The sequence below is a fragment of the Cebidichthys violaceus genome, unplaced genomic scaffold (genome assembly GCF_023349555.1).
Source record: "Cebidichthys violaceus isolate CVI_PGR_0920_01 unplaced genomic scaffold, fCebVio1.0.p SCAF_63, whole genome shotgun sequence".
NCBI lineage: Eukaryota > Metazoa > Chordata > Actinopteri > Perciformes > Stichaeidae > Cebidichthys > Cebidichthys violaceus.
Genome location: NW_027176850.1, coordinates 1,140,364 through 1,159,102, shown reverse-complemented (window position 1 = coordinate 1,159,102; position 18,739 = coordinate 1,140,364). Strand labels below are relative to the sequence as shown.

At 39.2% G+C, this 18,739-nt stretch overlaps 2 protein-coding genes and 1 non-coding gene across 4 annotated transcripts; all 3 read right to left on the bottom strand.

The window, feature by feature from the left end:
* Window positions 1-1,040: 1,040 nt before the first annotated feature.
* rplp1 (ribosomal protein lateral stalk subunit P1) lies at window positions 1,041-3,213 on the bottom strand. The gene is made up of 4 exons (XM_068734360.1): window positions 2,993-3,213; window positions 1,993-2,067; window positions 1,641-1,761; window positions 1,041-1,171 (listed from the first exon to the last, which is right to left on the bottom strand). Exons 1-4 carry the CDS (start codon window positions 3,062-3,064, stop codon window positions 1,089-1,091), a joined length of 351 nt encoding a protein of 116 aa, XP_068590461.1. The 5' UTR covers window positions 3,065-3,213; the 3' UTR covers window positions 1,041-1,088.
* A 586-nt stretch (window positions 3,214-3,799) lies between these two features.
* On the bottom strand, window positions 3,800-12,539 carry clptm1l (CLPTM1 like). Of its 2 annotated transcripts, XR_011105279.1 has the most exons (19): window positions 12,305-12,539; window positions 11,230-11,459; window positions 10,992-11,086; window positions 10,619-10,808; window positions 10,173-10,363; window positions 9,904-9,982; window positions 8,902-9,019; window positions 8,697-8,791; window positions 8,366-8,450; window positions 7,655-7,758; window positions 7,413-7,478; window positions 7,151-7,201; window positions 6,951-7,033; window positions 6,748-6,782; window positions 6,580-6,635; window positions 6,188-6,232; window positions 5,738-5,853; window positions 5,423-5,564; window positions 3,800-5,336 (listed from the first exon to the last, which is right to left on the bottom strand). XR_011105279.1 is itself a non-coding variant. In XM_068734373.1 (18 exons), exons 2-18 carry the CDS (start codon window positions 11,392-11,394, stop codon window positions 5,480-5,482), a joined length of 1,659 nt encoding a protein of 552 aa, XP_068590474.1. In that variant the 5' UTR covers window positions 11,395-11,459; window positions 12,305-12,539; the 3' UTR covers window positions 3,800-5,479. The 2 variants fall into 2 exon arrangements, 1 of the variants encoding a protein (XP_068590474.1); XM_068734373.1 differs by having other exon boundaries at window positions 3,800-5,564.
* Window positions 12,540-12,885: 346 nt separating this feature from the next.
* Window positions 12,886-12,957, bottom strand: trnah-gug (transfer RNA histidin (anticodon GUG)). Its single transcript has one exon. It is a non-coding gene; the product is annotated as a tRNA-His (tRNA).
* Between the last annotated feature and the right edge of the window lie 5,782 nt (window positions 12,958-18,739).

Sequence of the window (18,739 nt, the reverse complement as noted above, 5' to 3'; positions counted from 1 at the left end):
AGGACATTTTTTACATACTATGACTTTTTTCAGATTTTTTGTCATACTGTAAAATGGCTTTTTGTCAGATTTTCAACGGCTTTTTTGACATACTATACTATGACTTTTTCTGACATACTACACTGTCTTTTTCTAAATGTCCTCAGACTATACCATTACTTTTTTGTCAGATTTGTGAAATCACAGATCCACAGCTTCTCTCCAGGGCCTCGTAGCTGACAGTCACGTCGTTACCCCTGGCCGTGAGAGGCAGCAGACCATCAGTGGAGTTTAAAAAGTTAATTTACTCAGAGAAAACATGGCATCATTTAATAAAAGCAGCAGAGTTTAAGCACATTAAAGCAAAGCGCTGCAGCATGTTAGACAAGGATTTAGGCCTCTTTAAAATCCATCACTTGAGATTTTTCAATAGACAATAAAAAAGAGTTTTAAAATAAGCTTTTCAATATGCGTAATATTTACTAAAACTGTTCCTCCAATCCTATTCTGACTCATGTTTGTTTTTTGGGGCCAACGTCAGACAGAATCTCCAGTGTACAGCCGTCACAACACTCTTTCCCCTTTTATTATAAAACATGTGCACACCTACTTTATTACATGGGTGCTTGCCTGGTTAGAGTACATTAATTAGTTATTTAAAAAAAAAGTTTTTAACCACTAAGATGCATACACTTATAACAGCTCGCAAAATTACACTAGATAGACATACTAGCTTGTAACCTTCAGTGATAATTCAATGCTTTCATTTTCACAGCTTTGGTACAAATACCAGTCTATCACCATTACACTGTCCATTGGTTTCCATTCGTTTGAGGTTAATCCCACTTTTCTTAATGGTGTAAGGCCTGCTACGCATTCAACCCCACAAAATTTACATTTAGATGAAGTTCAGGGTCTTTGTTATGAAATGTGCCAGAGTAACAAGCAACAGTTCTATAATCTAGTGCAGCTGTAACATGTTTAAACGTCTTGGTAGTGAAAGGTGATGTTTGTGTCTGTACCAGAGGCAGGAGAACAGACAGTAAGACAAGGCAGCAGTCTTTTTTGTTTTTTTTAACTTTTATTGTGTTTTCTTACAAAAACATCTTTTAATCAAAAAGACCGAAGCCCATGTCGTCATCAGACTCCTCGGACTCATCCTTCTTCTCCTCTTTCTTCTCCTCCTCCTTGGCTGTAGGGTAAACAACATACGAAAGGTTAACAAAGTCCTGAACTACCCGCAGTATTCAAAGCTCTGATCTCAGACAATTCATAAACATTGGCTCTTCACAATGACTTTAACAGATTATAGTAAACTGGTAGTTCAGCTAGGTTTTGTTATGAGAAGGATTTTACAATTATAGTTTTCCCTCTGAAATGAGAAAACGTTTCATGTCGGCCTCACTTTGAACAGGCCTTAACCAGACCAGTACAAAGTAAGAAAGGCCATGCTCCACCACTTTAGTTCACAAACTGTTTCCATCTCTACGCCTCAAAATCAAGTCACATGCTTGTTGTCAAGGCTGACAAGTACAACATGGGACTAAAATTATGGTTCACAAAATCATTAAGTGTATCCTATTTTAGCGTAGCTGTAGTAGACAAACTATGAATGTCAAGCCTATCTAACGCCACTGTTCCCAGTATTAACTCCTAGTTACCTGGGGCGTCACCACCAGCAGTGGCGGCGGCAGCTGCTCCAGCAGCAGGGGCTCCAGCTGGAGCTCCACCTCCAGCTCCAACGTTGCAGATCAGGCTGCCGATGTCGACGCTGGACAGAGCCTAGGAAATGACAACATGTACAGGTCAGTGGGGAGTAACGCACAGAACTAATAGGCACAATCCTATTGTTCTTATGGAGAGCCAATTATTCTTCAATTCAAGTCTGAGCTGATGCAACACAGTCTAAAGGTAGTTGATTGGAGTGCTGTGGACACTTGATTTTAGGAAAGCAACACACTTCTCCCAACTATTGATTTGAACCCTCTCAAACAAAGTCTGTTTTTCTCTCACCTTGGCAAACAAACTTGGCCAGAAGGGCTCCACGGTGACTCCAGCGGCCTTGATCAGAGCATTCAGCTTGTCCTCCTACAGACACAAAACAGCAGTTAGAAAATCTACTTCACTCATCCTTAAATAACCAATATTAGACTTTATGAACATCATCAGTATACAACATAGACATCACAGGTTAGGAGCCAGCAGTCTTCTGGTATAGCATCTCATTAATATCACATAGTTTAACTAATCCACTCGTGTAACTTGGTAGTTGTGCTTATTGACACACAGGGATGCTGAGTTAACAGAAACAGATGGCTACTTTTGAAAGTCAAATAAAAAAATCCTGGTTGCAGCTTCTGAAATTTGAGAATGCTACAGCTGCTATTGCATTTCATATTATATATATATATATATATATATATATATATATATATATATATATATATATATATATATATATATATATATATATATATATGTTGTGAAGCATCCACATGCACCAAACCTGTCAGGATAACTATGTAACAAGTAGACAAACTAGAGTGGGGTAACGTTACACTAAACTGCTGCACTTTTCACAGTAACAAGTTAGCCCTCCTGGAGTTAAAGCACGTTGTGGAGATTCACTACCTCAGAATGTACGTTAGCTAGCACCTGTCATGTGAGCGGAAGACCGAGCTAAACTGTGCTGAGTTACAACTAAAGCCAGACGTTGTACGTTAGATACCATTCATGGAGGTCACAACACAAAACAGTCAACTGTCCCGATACAGAAACGTGGCCCAACGTCAGCAAGAAGCGTGCCGCCATTTTAACCGGTAGATGGGACTGTTAAGGCATCTAAACATCGTAATTGACCTTAACCAGACGTATTCATATACAGTTGTTTCAATAGCGTCGTTACTATCTCCACTTTGTCATTCAGGGCTTTCACCAATAGCACAATACTTCCACGGGTGCAGTTAATTAATGAGTATCGGCGGAGATGTCGGGGATAAACCGGGACACTTACGGTGACGGTAACTTCATCGTCGTGGAGGATCAGAGCAGAGTAAATGCAGGCGAGTTCGGACACGGAGGCCATTGTAGATGTTGGATTTTATATTCGTCGCGGTGGATGCCTAAATTTGACGGTGCTAGTTGCCGGATTGAGGGCCTTAGCTTCTGGTGAAGAACCGAGCACCTTAGGCACGTTAGTTTCGTGTAGCGGAAAAGGGACGGAGTGGGGCGCGCGCTCGTAATATATACGCCGCGTCAGGGCTGCCTTGCTCTGACGTAGGCACGCACACAACGTGACGACAGACGTAAACCAAATGAGTTAGAATAGTGTAGCTTTGCTCCACTTAAATTGTAACACTTATAGATGTTCTGCTAAATTGAAAACAATTACACACAATAAAAGCCCATCTACAATTAAGTAACCACAAGTATATCATTTTTTATTTTATATATTTGCAATTTCTCTTTCATAAATAGGTGTCTTTCCGAGGCCAATTCACACTCTTTATTCTTTATTTATCTTCCAATAATTACAAGATTTGATCTTAATATAATAATTGTATGTTTTATCTAAATTAATCTGGATAGTTTTAAGTTGAGTTTGAGTTAGTTGTACCAAAACAGATCTGAATATACATATATAGAGCATTCTATCAAACCTCTGGAGGTACCATATATAATTAGAAATCAGATACTGTGTAAGTTTCTATGCGTGCTTTGTGTAGTTTCCTGCTGCTATTAACACTTAAAAGCCAAAACTGTGAATAAGATGTATACAAGAAACATGTCCAGAGGTTTCAAAACAAATGCAAACAACATGGTCAGTCGACAATTTTATTAAATCACAATCAAAAACACAACCATCAAAATAAGTAAAACCATTTCAATTGTCTCATTGAAACAGGAACAGAGAACCTATGCTTGATCTTTGTGCACAGATCTAATGTATTTTTATCTTTATATTAAAAAAAACAACAAAAAAAACATGACATTAGAACTATGGCAGAAAAATCAAAGATGTGACTGTAAATCCAAATGTAGTAATACTTTCCTCAAGTCTTACCATTTACTGTTTCCTTCACAATGTCAGTATCTATTTAAAACATCAGATGGATCATTTACAAAGCTCACCAACAGTTTAAAGAATCATTCTCACATTTGGCACCAACAAATTTTCTTGGCCCCGATATGTAAAAAATACTCAAGCAGGTAAAACTACAAAAGTAGAGTAGATGGAAAGTACAGTATGGCTTTGAGGAGTACCCTCCTTTGTTACAGTGTAATGAGAGGCAGTATATTTTAACATGCTACAGACATCCCATAGCTGGAAAGTACATTATAACTCTTAAAATGTTACACTTCCAGTTCCCTCGTCTTAAAGTCAATGGTTGTTTTTTAATTGGTTTTTGGTTCGATGCCTGAAATAAGGTCTGTGCTAAACACAAGCTTAATATATTTTACCGTCTTGTTCTACGATATAAAACAGGTCACTAGATACTTCTCTCGTTTAGTCATCCCTGCACTATTCTCACTTTAACAGGAAGGGTAAACAGTGTCCGTCCCAGGGTTAGAACATGTTCGCTTTGTCTAAAAATCATAATTTTGGTACATAACAAAAAAATGTACTATACATTCATACTTTCTAAGAGGCAAATTGTTAACAGTCTTTTCACTGAGCGATGTTTAAACATTATTAGCACAACTTCATATCATTTACATCCACTTATGGATTGTTCTGAAAGCTCCGATGTATCAGACATGATGCTTATATAATAAAAAAATATGGAAAATCAATGTATTTAGATACGAGTTATTCAAAGTAGTCTGCACCCAGTTCTTCTCAAAACGCTCAATGTAAGTTAACTGGAATTTGTAAACATAAAATGTTTTAAATGATCAAGTTTTGATATTGCAATTATAATTCTGAAAATACGATATCTACAGTGGTCCTCAAGAGATGTTTTCATCTTCAAATAGGAATGCCTCCCCAATCATAAATCATACTTTACGTCAGTGATTACCTCCAGTGATATCAACAGTATGGAGCTGGGGGTGAACTGGCTTTGTGGAATCAAGTGGTGTTTGGACAGGATGTGCTGACTTTACAATAGTCATCTGTGTACTCTTTCATACCAGAGCTGAGTAGAGTCTGACCCGTGGTAGACACGGTCATAGTCGTGAACAGTGTGCCGGCCTTTCACACCAATCACAAACACGTTTTTTCCAGGTTGTCACCTCAGTTTGAAACGGTTTAGAGGTTTATGTTATTGATCTTCACGTCCCACCGCACGCTGCAAAACAAAATAATTCCTCTCCTGACTGTAGAAGGCAGATAAGCTGATGTTCACCTTTCAACACTTTGGGAGGGAGTAAAAAAAAGACAAGTAACTAACTGACCAGATGCCTCTGAACCGGTAACCCAGCACAGATGACACCAACTGACCTGGACCAATCAGTGGATACCAGTGGACTGAAGAGGAAACATGCAGGTACCAGATCACTAGTCCTTGTGAGTCTTTCCTTTGGGTTTTTCGTCGTAAGAAACTCCATATTCATTTATTCTTGTTTTATCCACTGGGTAGAGCCTGGGGGGGAGAGGAGACAATGTGAGGTTAGAACGCTGTTGGGTGTCTTTTGCTGGTGATGTAGGAATCTGTGTGATATATGTGTGTGTGTGTGTGTGTGTGTGTGTGTGTGTGTGTGTGTGTGTGTGTGTGTGTGTGTGTGTGTGTGTGTGTGTGTGTGTGTGTGTGTGTACCATCTCTGGTAGAGGTAAATGAGAAACACCACATCGTCCCTGAAACAGGCCAGTCTGTGTGACGTTGGCATCGTGATGATGAAGGCAAACACGTCGTCGATGAAGGTGTTGAATGCCTGGCAAAGAAAAAAAAAGAAAAAAATCAACCAATATCAATCAATTAATAATTTAAAAACAACATAATTAATCACTAACAAGGCTATGGAGTAAAAGTGACTTAAAGTAAATAATCAATTTAACATTTGAAAATAAGAACGTGGAAAACTGGTTGTTCTATCAAACGAAATTCAGTATTTGTCAAATGATCCATTGCAGAAGGCCACGATTTAAAAGGAAAATTTGTTGATTGATCAGTTAGTATTATTAGAACAGCAAACGTCTAAATCCAGACTATTCTCATTAAAACATGTTAAATCAGCACAAGCTAACTAACTGGAGTCCTGTTCTTACCTTGTACATGAAGGCTTTCCAGGGCAGGTGGGCCACAGATTTGAGCTGTTAAATTAAACATATTAGGTCAGTGGGATGTTTGAAAGACAAAAAACAGTACATTAAATTAAATGCTGCTAACTTTCAGGCAATATCTGAACAATTTCATGCTTCAGCCGGCACATTTTCCTGTAAGATCTGGAGATCCAGGAAACTCCACAAGGGACCTGGACACTTAAACATTACCTGTAGCACTTATTATTGTTTTCTCTTAAGATGTGAGGCGTGCTACACATTTTGAAGATGTCTTTATGATATTTACAGTATAAAGTGTATTTAGTCCATTGCCACATTATACATTTTCATGAAAAGTAAGACCACTCTCACACACACATTAATCATGATAAACTGACCTTATAGTTGACAAACAATTGAGGAAGCATGAAGAGGAAGCCAAAAGCATATACACCTGGAATCATCAAGAACATGTTAAAATGAGGTAATCAACTTGGAATTCTAATACTGTTAATAGTACATAAGTTAAAGGTGTTTTACTGTGTTAAAGTTAAAAAGAAGCTTACCATTAACCAAACTGTTGATGAGCCACGAGTACCAACTAAAACAGGGACGAGAAACAAAAGGAGATGATGACTGGTGAGACTGGTCGGCATCACATTAGTAATCATTTTATGAAAATTGTGCAATGCTGCGTACACACACACACACACACACACACGCACGCACGCACGCACGCACGCACACACACACACACACACACACAGACCTCTTATAGCGTTGAAATATTAGAGCGTACACAGCCCCTCCAATACACATCGGGTAGAGGAGGTATGAGAGATACTTCATGGCCTACGGGAAAGAACACAACAGAAGTGTGCGTCCAGTTACAGTCAATCTATATGGCCCAGTGTGGTTTGGTTTATTATATTGGATAGTCTGTGTACGTGAGAATCTATTGTGTCTTACCAGAGTATCGTACTCCTCTGTTCTCCTCTCCGATTCATCCAATTTCCCAAACTGTTCCACGTAAAAGGAAAACACACACAAATGAACTCCTAGCACACTGACCCATTGTAGCATTTTCCATTTAAATTCACAACAAGGCAAATCATACACTACATGTATTTGTATATTTGTTTTATGATGGCTGTTAAGTGTTGCTTTTGCAATTTAATGAGACAATAGTGAAAAGACGATCAACCAGTTGCACACACACACCCACACCCACCAGGAATGTTGGTTTGCCTCCCTTCCAGAAAACCTGAATCTTAAGGGCCTTCTTCACTTTCCACACCTGCAACGAAAAACAACACACACAGAATATTATGCATTAATCATCAAGATGTATTCTTATAAACTACACATATCAATAAAGTTGTTCAATTCAGTTGAATTAATGTACATGTTTTACGTCTATTCAGTTCTGGGTGAGTATTTAATAGTGTGCGTTTCCAGTCTGTGTGTACTTACTTCAATGATGGAGCCGACGCCAGCCGGTATGAGGACAAGCAGGCTGGTCTGCTGGTCAAACAAGTAGAGGAACACCACGATGGTGCTGAAGCATCGCCACAGCACTGGAAAACAAAACACCCAATGTTATACCGGACCTGCTCTGAGTTACTGACATTGCTGTTGAACTATTTGGTCCAGACATTATGTGGATTGTTCTTAGTACAGCAACTGAGCAACTGATACATGTTTTCAGTAATGTTCCAAAATGTTGATGTATTTGCAGAGTTATGCTCCATCATATTCTATCTACTCTGATGTTCCTGCATTTTCTACTTTAAAAATCCATAAATGAAGTTGTCTCATAGTGCCGAACCCGTACATTATAGAGTAATTAGAAGTACAGGCTTCTAGCTTACAGCTGTGGGGCAAAATATTGCTTAACAGCATTTTGCAGATGGCCAATTCCTTCCAATACCTCACAGCAAGCACGCAAGAGCATCCCTCACTCTGTTGCTGTTTTACTGAGCAGAAGGAAGCAGAACCCAACATCTAGACTGCAACACACTGCTGATGCCTGGTTTCTTATAGATTCACTCGTGTTACACATACTGTACTACAATGCTCTATTCAATCAGTCACAACCCGTTTGTAGTTTTCCTATCTTTGCCATCGGTTCTGCATTCGTTTCCCATCCAATATTGTGTTTTTCATGAGAACAAAGTGACCTACCTGCTTTGCTGGACATTCCCACCATGCTTTTCTTCTGCTTCCAGAAGCTGATGTCGTTCTTGAATGCCAGGAAGTCGAAGAGGAGCTGAAAAAGCAAAAAGACATGAACGTACATTTGTCACGCTACAGTATATTGTTGACCGTTCATTATTCAGTATTCTTTTTTGTTTTTTACTATGGCGGTATCTAGACGTATATCTCAAATGATACACTTCTGTATTTGGTTGGAAAGTTGAACAAGAAAATCCAACATGTCAGGAATATATTCACATGCTTTTATGTCAAGTAACTGTAAATGAGAAAATTCCTGCATCATGTGGTGAAGACTTACATGGAAGGCAGCTACTAAGAAGGTCAGAGCCAGGAAGTACAGGTTGGTATCCACAAAGATTCCTTTAATCTCATCAGCATCTTTTTCTGTGAAACCTGCAACACATGCCGGGAGAGACAGACAAATGTATACGTGCTGTTCAGAGTTCAGAGCTTCTAAGACTGTGTGTGTGTGTGAAAGACAGAGAGAGAGATGATTCACTAACCAAACTGTTGCAGAGAGAAAACAGCATCTTGCATGTGGATCCAGAATCGTAGCCTCCCCAGAGAGATAGAGTCGTAGGAGATGGTCAGAGGGAGCTCCTTGGAGGTACTGTTGATCTCCTACAAACACACAACCATACTCTTTAAAGTTAAATATAGGAAGTGACAGATCTTTTTTCATTTTTCTTTTCACTGCATCTCTGTGATATTCAGGTGAGACATTAAGCTTTGGCTTTATATTATTCTGAGGCAGGAAGCAATTCATGACTGTGGTCGGTGGCCATTCTTGATTCATTGGGCTAATGTATACAGTAGCCATGTTTCCATTCAACTGTCAAGCAAATTTTAACTTTTGAAAAAGCGAATTAGGCGCATATACATTAACTGGTTGGGAGTGAATAAACTCAGCTGCAGCGTAGCTCGATCAGAAGTTGGCGCTGCAGGCTACTTCTACTCTTGTTTTTGGCTGTAATCCACCAAAAAACAAGAAGAAGAGTAGGCGGAAACAACATCTAACTAACCCATGTATGATAGACAAATGGAGAGAGGTCTTAAGGAATTTGTGTCAATTGAACAAGTTGTTTATATTGTTCTTTCATGTCAGCTAGTATTCGCCATGTTTCATGTTGCCTGGAGACAAAAACAAGCATTCACACGTTATAGTAATATCTAAGAAGACGCTGACAGCAAAAACAGCTGATCAGTGACCTGAGTTAAATGTTCACTACATCGGAATATTTTCGGCAAATGCGTTTAGCAGATCAACACTTTTCCGACTGAGGCAAAAATCACCTCGAGCAAGCATTAAAACTTACCGCAATTGAGAAGTTTTTCCGTTTCCATGCAGCTTTTCTAATGCGATACTTGGCACATTTTGAAACGCACTATGATTTTTCTATTATTTATTTTCTTTCAGTGCTTATTTAGAGATAAATGCAAACACTAGCAGTCATTTAAGTCAATATCAGTGTATTACATAATATTTACTTTATGTAAAAGCTTACCTCAAGGTCCTTGACGCGGTTGCTGAGCTCATCAACAAACAGCAGAGGTAGATAAACCATCTTCTTACCATTTTGGAATCTGAAAAACAAAAACATCCTCTGATGGCTCTGGGTCCTACTTAAAGTCTGTGTAATCCATTCAAAGTATGCTTAAAAAATACATCGTGTATCGTGTTTAACATCTACTGTCGCTTCAACGCCATACCCAGACTTTTTTTTTTATTCTCAGAGAGTGTTGCATGCGTCTGTTTCTGCATTCACTGTCTTACACTCGGAGGTATCTGTGCACATCACTCGGCAGGTTTTCTTTGTCGAACAGGAAGTGGTCTGCGACAACGTTGAGCGTCAGGCGGGTGCGCCAGTGGGAGACCGGGTGATCGGCTGTGGAAGCGGTACCAGCTCTACCCGCTGCCGCAGGGTTACCGACACGTTTCTTCTGCTGGGCTTCTTCTTTCTCACCCTGTGTGGTCACACAGACAAAAGTAAGTTTACTCTCTTGTAGCTACACTCTTCTGTATCTATACGGATATATAATATCATATAAAATATAATATAAACATATAGTGACAGTTACAAAAAAAGACAACAACCAATCACACAGCAAAAGCAAGTATTTTTAGACCATGAGAGTTATTTAAACATTGAAGTAGCTACCTTAAGTTCCTCCTCATGCCCCTACACACCCTTCATTCAGAAAATATGAACAACTCAGTACCTGTGTTTGATCCTCTCCGGATATCAAAGAGATCTCTGCCGGTTTAGGGACCATGTATGTGGTGAGCTGAGCCACCAAGTGGACCTGTCGTGGATCCTGCCACGGCGTGACACCCGCTTGATGGACAAATACCAGAGCGTATAAAGTTCCATTGTTGCGGGTCTTCTTAGGGAGGGAGACATTTACTATCCTGGAGGACAAAGAGAGGAAGAGGAAGAAAGGCAGGATGGTTTTTTTTTTTTTTTTACATGTATTGTATATCAGAATATGGCTGACGTCTGCAAATGCATCCGAGTTAACTGATCAAATGTGAGGACAGAGACGCCTCATGCTTGTTACTTTATTACTTTTCTATTCTAAGAGTGACACCAACCTCTCAAACTTGGTGTTGACATCAAATGTTTCCTCTTTGTGGATCAAAGTATGTCCTCCCTCTGCATCAGGCCGCAGTGCAGTGTAGATACTCAACTGGGTACACACAGAGAGATTTTATTACATTTATACAGTATACTACCAGCAATGTTCCTAACCTGGCCTGACAGTTGAAGCTTAAAAACATACCGGATTCAAAACTGAGCGGTGCGACCACCCATCCCCTCCACAGTACTGACCTGTAGTTTTGGGTCCCCTGCCAGGAAGGGTGCAATACAGTTGTCGCCTTCGGGGCTGTCGCAGGGTTTAGTGTACACTATCCCGAACATCACCCAGCAGGTGTGGAGCACGTACACCACAAACACGCCCACGATCAGGCTGGTGAAAGATGCTTTCAGGAACATGATGCTGGCTTCGTCGTCTCGTCGCGGACGTCTCCCTCGGCTAGCCGAGGTGCAGGGCCATATGTCTGCAAATGAGGAGTCATTGATAGAGAGGGTTAGTGTGGAGTATGAGGATCATCTGACAATCAATGCTGACTGTATATTGTTAAAGAATGCAGAGTCTTCATCAGCTGGCAGACACCTGTCCTCTCAACACTGACTAATTACCTACTTGTCATCTGAGAAATGAAACTACACTTCATGGCACACATAAGCAAACACCTGCACGGTCACCACCATATGTGACTGTTGAAGACTTCCTTCCACAACCATGTGCATCAATATGCTACTATAACAGCCTTCTCTCTTCTGGGATGGTTGTTCCACTAAGATTTTGGAGCCTGGCTGCAGGCATTTGCTCCCATTCTGCCACAAAAGCCTGAGAGGATGACCACTGATATCGGGGGCGATAAGGCTTGGCTCACAGTCGGTGTTCATTAAATTCATCCAAAATGTGTTGGATGGGAATGACAGTCAAGTTCTTCCACTCCAACAAAAAACAATTGCTCCATGAATGTGGCTTTGTCTCGTGCCATTGTTATGTTCAAATAGGAAATGGCCTTTCCCCAAACTGACATATTGTATACTCTGTTTCTAAGATGTTTGACAACATGCTTTCATGCTATAAAACAGCTAATTTAGTGTAAGAACATGATCACCCACGTTTCGTTATATTACACTATACAGACCGCTTCACATCTAGATGGTGGGTGATCATTAAAATAGATTTTAGCAGCTGTTATTTCAATCTATCAGATCTATTGTGAACACTTTGACCAGTTACTGCTAGAGTTGGTTGTATACTTGTTTTTCTCTCATATGTTGTGACGTATAATGTAAAGTAGAATCCAGATGTTGACGTTGAACCTACCGGTGTTTCAGTTAATCTGGTTGTCAGTCCTGCTGGCTGTCCATTCGCTTCACCGGTTCTGCCGAGTAACGCTCGTCAGACGCGACGACATTGATTCTTCAAAGCCGTCCACCGTTTGTTTTAGCTGTAAGCATCTGCTGTCTACTCGGCTGGCCTCTCCATTCAAGAAGAAAACGGGTCTGCCCAGAAACTGCTAGCTGCAAGCGTGAGGTGGATCTAAATTTCCGCCATTCGCTTCCTGGTTGGTTTGTTGGACGGGATTTCGGGGGTATTAACGCGAGACTACACGTCATCGAGACTGTAGAATTAGGACTACAGACTGTGTTGGATTAGACCAGCTATTTATTTAGTTCATATAAACAGCTGTTATAAATGACTAAGATCTATTTATTACTACCTGTACATTTTAGGACTTTGAGTTTTAAGTTATGATAATCACAATATCTTGATTAATTAATGCAATAGGTGGTGGAGTTGCGTTTTGGGGTGATAACTGATGACTAGCGGTTAGGGAAAGTGTTTATTAGCCTCTGTTCCATGAACAATATTGTTTTTGCGTGAGTGTTTCTTTGAAAACTGACTGCCGTGACCCGGATTCGAACCGGGGTTGCTGCGGCCACAACGCAGAGTACTAACCACTATACGATCACGGCTTGCCGGCAAACCGCTAATAAGCCTACTTTCTCCTACATAACACATAAGTCATATATTATTATTTATACTATGTCTCTACCTGTGAAATATTGTTATATGAAGCAATATATTTTCCCAAATCTACAATAGTCACGGTGACATTTTTTATTAATGACATGTAACTATTTGTCCCTAAAGGCACCCTAACCTAAATTACTTTAATCCCTCCTGTGCAGAAGAGGTCAAACTCACGTGCCTCTGTGAGTTCAGGCCAGATGAAATTATTTCCACATAAGCTGAAAGGTTTACCAATCCTTTTTCATTACTTAGTGGAAATAGAATCCACTCCATCTGTTTTATTATTGTTTATAGATAATAAATTCATTAAACTACTGGACTCATACGGTTGCTCCTTTTCCCCCCACGATCGTCTGATTTATTAGTAGACTCATCTTTTTTTTTCTTCGTCAAAGCAACCGGATTGTAGGTATTGTCTATTCTTCTCCTCGTCATCTTCTGTGATTGAAGCCATAGGGTCAAGCTGGTCTCAGGACTTTATTAGACATCTTCTCTCTTTCTCTGTGTCAAAATTGAGCACTGTGACCCAGATTCAAACCAGGGTTGCTGCGGTCACATTGCAGAGCACTAACCGCTAATGAACACTGGCCAACTGAACTCAAGTTCTGAAAATAATAATTATTAATTCAAAACATAGTCATATTAGTTTAAAATTGAAGAAAAGAGAAAATATTGTACCCTGTTAAAATTCTGGCTAGAGCACTGAGTATGGTTTTAAATGCCTATTCTGGAAACATTGTTAATCTATGAGATGAAATGTTGCTCTCCATATATATTAGATTAGCATCTATCAGGAGGCTGCGCTCTAATAACCATGCATGTACATTGTACATAAATCAGTGGTGGTTATCATGACTGCATGTTTAATGACTCACTCGCAGTATTTCAGAAATGATTAAACCATTAATCCAAGCTCATCCAGCTTTGGTTGCATAAGACCTTCCTGTGACTGTGCCTCCTACTCCGAGGTGAGGCAAAGAGAGAGTTGTGAGTGCTGCACATTTACCCTCGTTGTTGTTGTCCATCTCAGAGTTTCATCAAACCTCCCTTTAACCCACATCGACCCCTGATCCATGGCCTTTATATTATGGGACTGTGGGCTTATAATCCTGCAGAAATGACAGATTTTCCTCTTTAAGATTTATATTGATTAAAAACACAGGTTATAAAGTACTATTATTTTGAAATGGCATCTTCCACATGTGTTTTAAACAGCGTTACTAATAACCTTGTCAATACAGACTCATGGAGGGTTGTAGTTGCCTGAGGGTAAAATGATCTAACAGCTAATATCAATTTCTCCCACATAACCTCCGGGCATAACAGATTCAAAAGTGCACAAGTGATTTTTCTTATGCCTTTGCTCTACCTGAAATATTCTTAGAGTCACAGTGACATTTAATCAGTGACATTTAACCAGGCACTGTTTGTCCCTAAAAGACATCGTAGCCTACTTAAATCACTCCTGTGCTGAAGAAGGTCAAGCTTACCTGCCTCTGTGAGTTCAGGCCAGTGGCACTGACCTCAATCTTCACGGAGTCCTTGTATTTCTCAGTGTTTTCTTATCTCACATGTATTACAGCCTCACTCCTTTACCCCCTGCAGTTGGCCTTCGTGTTGAAGTGTCTGCCATGTCAACACGGTCCTATAATTTGTCCAAGAACTCCCTTAACCTCAATGACAGCGAATATACATTAGCTGTGAATTCAGGACCATCATCCTGAAAGTGCTCTGTGGGCAAATTTCCCAGCTGAACAGCATTTCATAAATCTGCTGGTGGATATTATAAGGCTTCCTGTATATCAACCGTGACCCCACCTGTCTTTGCGGTTTCACTGAGAGAGAGAGATCAGCTCAGTCCACTGCTCTGCTCCCTGTACACAGATGACTCCTCGCCTCTCGCTTCCTGAATGTCAGATGGCCTACGACCCTTGAGGGCGTCGTCGACACAGAGGAAAAGGACTGTCGTATGACATCAGATGAACATGCTGCAAAAATAGGCAAGAATGCAATCACAGAAAAAAAAAATGCCACAAAAAACATTTCTATGATATCCTTCTAAATCAGGGGTGTCAAACTCATTTTCACCGTGGGCCACATCAGTATAACTGTATAACTGTAACTACTCCCTAACATATTGTTAAATAACTGTCTCTGCATTTGATTATTGTTTATTCAAGTGTATCAATATTGTTCATCCAGTTATATAAATGTAAAAATATATTTAAGCACATTTTTGTTATTATAACATAAATCCTTTTAATTTAGGCTTAAGAAACCCACATTACTCTATCAAAGATCAAACTGTTAAAGAAAATAAAGACAAATATCATCAAACACAAGTTATTACATTTACTTTGTTCAAAGCTATTTTTGTCACCTCTCTGCATCACTAATGTCCCCGTCGTCGTCCCATTCATGCAGCTACAACCAAGAGCTCCTCACTGACGGTCAGGTCTGCCTTCAGCCTCTTATAAACACTGATAGATGTATGATGTATCTGTGTTTTCTGTGCTTTCATCAACAGATAATGAAAAAGACAAGTACCTGCTCGTCTCTCAGCTAGCTGTGTTGTCAGATTGCCTGCTAGTTCCTGAACTCGGTCTGATGGTGTTTCTACACAAACATTTTTAAAAGTCTGTATCTGGTTGGAGCTCACCTGCTCACATACCTTTAGCATGCACTGCTTCAAAAATGCACCCATTTACCCATAGATTTCATCTGTTGTAAAGCCACGTTTAAAGTATCTTCAATGTACAATCCATTTCTATGTCAAATATAGGGTAACCTATGAAGAGCTGCTTCTATGACTGTTGTGTTTAAGTATCTCATAATTATGACTTTCTATCTCATAATTATGACTTTCTATCTCATAATTATGACTTTCTATCTCATAATTTCAACCATGGGAATATTTTTATTATCAATTCTAACTTCTTTTGATTTTTTGCTGGCGGATTCGCGGGCCACATAAAATGACGTTGCGGGCCTTGAGTTTGACACCTGTGTTCTAAATGATAGAACCAACTTTGAAATGAATGGTCATATATATTTTTTGTTGCTTTGTTGTTTTTGCTGTCCTGCTTTATATGTCTGTCTTGTTTGGTCTTTGATGAAGTTGATGTAACCTTCATCTGTATCTCTTTGCCGTTTTTTATGTCTTGAAACCAATAAACAGGTCGAGATCAATACATATATCAAAGGACATCATCCTAAAATGGGATTTATCAACGTAATTACTAGCAGTGGACTGTATATTTACTCAAGTAAGTATCTTTCTGATAATTGAAGTTTATAACATTGAAGCTAATATGAAAGGCTGGCATACATGCTGTTTGTTTTACTGAATAGAGGAAAACAACAAGAACTACGCCGAAATGTATATTTTTTAATTGATTAAAGGAAATGAAAAGTACTACACTGATATTAGTTTGTTTCTGAAATGTACTTTTGCTGTGGTTTATGCTCTTAGATGCTTGTTTAAATTAAAAAAGAAGACACACTTATGACTTCTGATGACTAGTAGTTCTCTTGAATACCTATATTGAATACACTTATTGTAAGTCGCTTTGGATGAAAGCGTCTGCTAAATGACTGTAATGTAATGTAATGAAAAGAATGAGCTAGCCTATCAACTCCGACTAAATGCATTTATTTGGTCTCATTTATAAAGTATTGAAAACAAAATTGTAATTTACGTACAGTATATATCTTCTCAATGGCTGTTTTATCTTTCAGGATGATATATGAGGTGATGCAGAGATAAAGATGGCAATGAACAAATTCACCCTTCTCATGAGAAGGTAAGTCCTATTCTGAGGTGGATCCCCAGAAAAAAAGTTTGGGAAACACTGGTGTATACGTTCACATGTTAATGCACTTCATTTTGAAGCTGAAACATGTTTTTCACTTTAATAGTTCTGACATGTAACATTATCATCGTTATTATTACCCAGGATTTTTATTGAATCAAGTATTTTTTCATTGTCGTTTTGGTACTTTTACTGAAAAAGGTAAAGGATCTGAATACTTCTTCTACATCGTCTATTCATCAACATGATTAGACGTCCATGTTTAGCATATAGTTTAATATTTGGTGTTTCACAAGAGCTTCATTTGGAGGACTTAATCCATTATTGTAATGATTAAAACTCAAAAGAGTGCATGAATAAGAGGGATATGCATTACAGTCAAACCTCCCAAAGTAATGAAATAGTCTGAGCCTTTGGGCGGAGGAGCACATCGAGAGCGGTCCAAAAAAGAGAAATGCAAAGAAAAAATGGCATCACTTTAGATATATGACCAAGAGAAGGGCAGAACTTTCCCCTGATGTATTCCACGCCCGTTCACTTGTCAGATGTGATTAAAAGGCTTCAGCCTATCCCATACCAGTGATGTACTTGTTCCCTTCCCTCAGGAAGCCTGAGTCACATACATTAGCTAAATTGCTAAATTTTTGGTCCACTGTGAGCCAGCGAGCAGGCGAAGATCCTCAGGCAGGTTCTTCTTACAGTCCCTCAGTTTGAGACTGAAGGTGACCGGACTTCTTGCTCTCAGGGCCTCTCAACTCTGAAACACCCAGTAGGGGAATGTTGTGCTGGAAGATTCAGGGTCTTTTAAATCACTTCTCCTCTTACTTTTATTCATAAAATGTCATCTTTCTCTGTCTCGTTTTGCTTTTATGCTAATCTATATTCTTTAATACAGTGAGTATTTCCATTTTCTGCTTCCTTTTACTTCTACAAGTCAGAAGGAAATATTGAACCTTTTTCACCTGTAGTTTGAGATTAAGATTTTAGATACAAAACATGTGATCAGTTAACACATTAAGACACATTTTTTACAGATTAATCAGCCAAATAGTGCAGAAAGGTGTTTGAATTTGCTGCACATCAACATGCAGCAGCATTTAATGATTCCCATATGCATTAGCAACCACCATCCAGTAATATAATATATGATGATATAACTCTGACTGCATAATGAGTACTTTTACTTTTGACACCTTTATGTACAATTAATAATTCATTTTTTACTTCTATTTGAGTACTTCTTTCACCACTGCTTTGTGGTCTTTTCTTATTTTATTTAAACGTTATGTTGTGTCTCATTTCTGTGTCACTCACATTGTGGCAATGGCAAAAAATGGTTAAATAACAAAATATTTGACTTCATCTTCATAATCGCCATAATAATTAGAGACATTGCATTTCTTCTCCAAGACAAAGCTACAGTTTTAGCAAGCAGCTCTGCTGAAGTGTCCTTGAGCAGGACAGTAAGAACTCAGTGAGTGATGATCTCAATCTGAAGAGGAAATGTTTGAAAAAAATCAAATTAATTAATAGTGCACAGCAATAGTTTTCATGTCAAAATCATAACTTGTGTTTGTTTAAATGTTTTCATATATTTTTTAGAATAACCTTGGTGGCAGTAGAGTTAAACATTTCACCACTCAGTGGCGCAACAGCTCCATCTACAAAAAACAGACGGATTGCATTCTTTCATTAACCATTCTGAGGCTGCAATCGGCTCTCTTTCTCAGTTTCCCTCTGTCTGTCTGTCTGTCTCCGTCCTTCCTCGATACTCTGCGATGATCCATAATCACCACTCCGTGTGTCTCCATCAACATCCATCACCGTTTATGGAGTTTCACAGTCAGGGGTGCGGAGTAGAGAAATCGAGAGTGAGGATAAGGAGACAGACTTCCAGTCAGGGGCAAAGAGA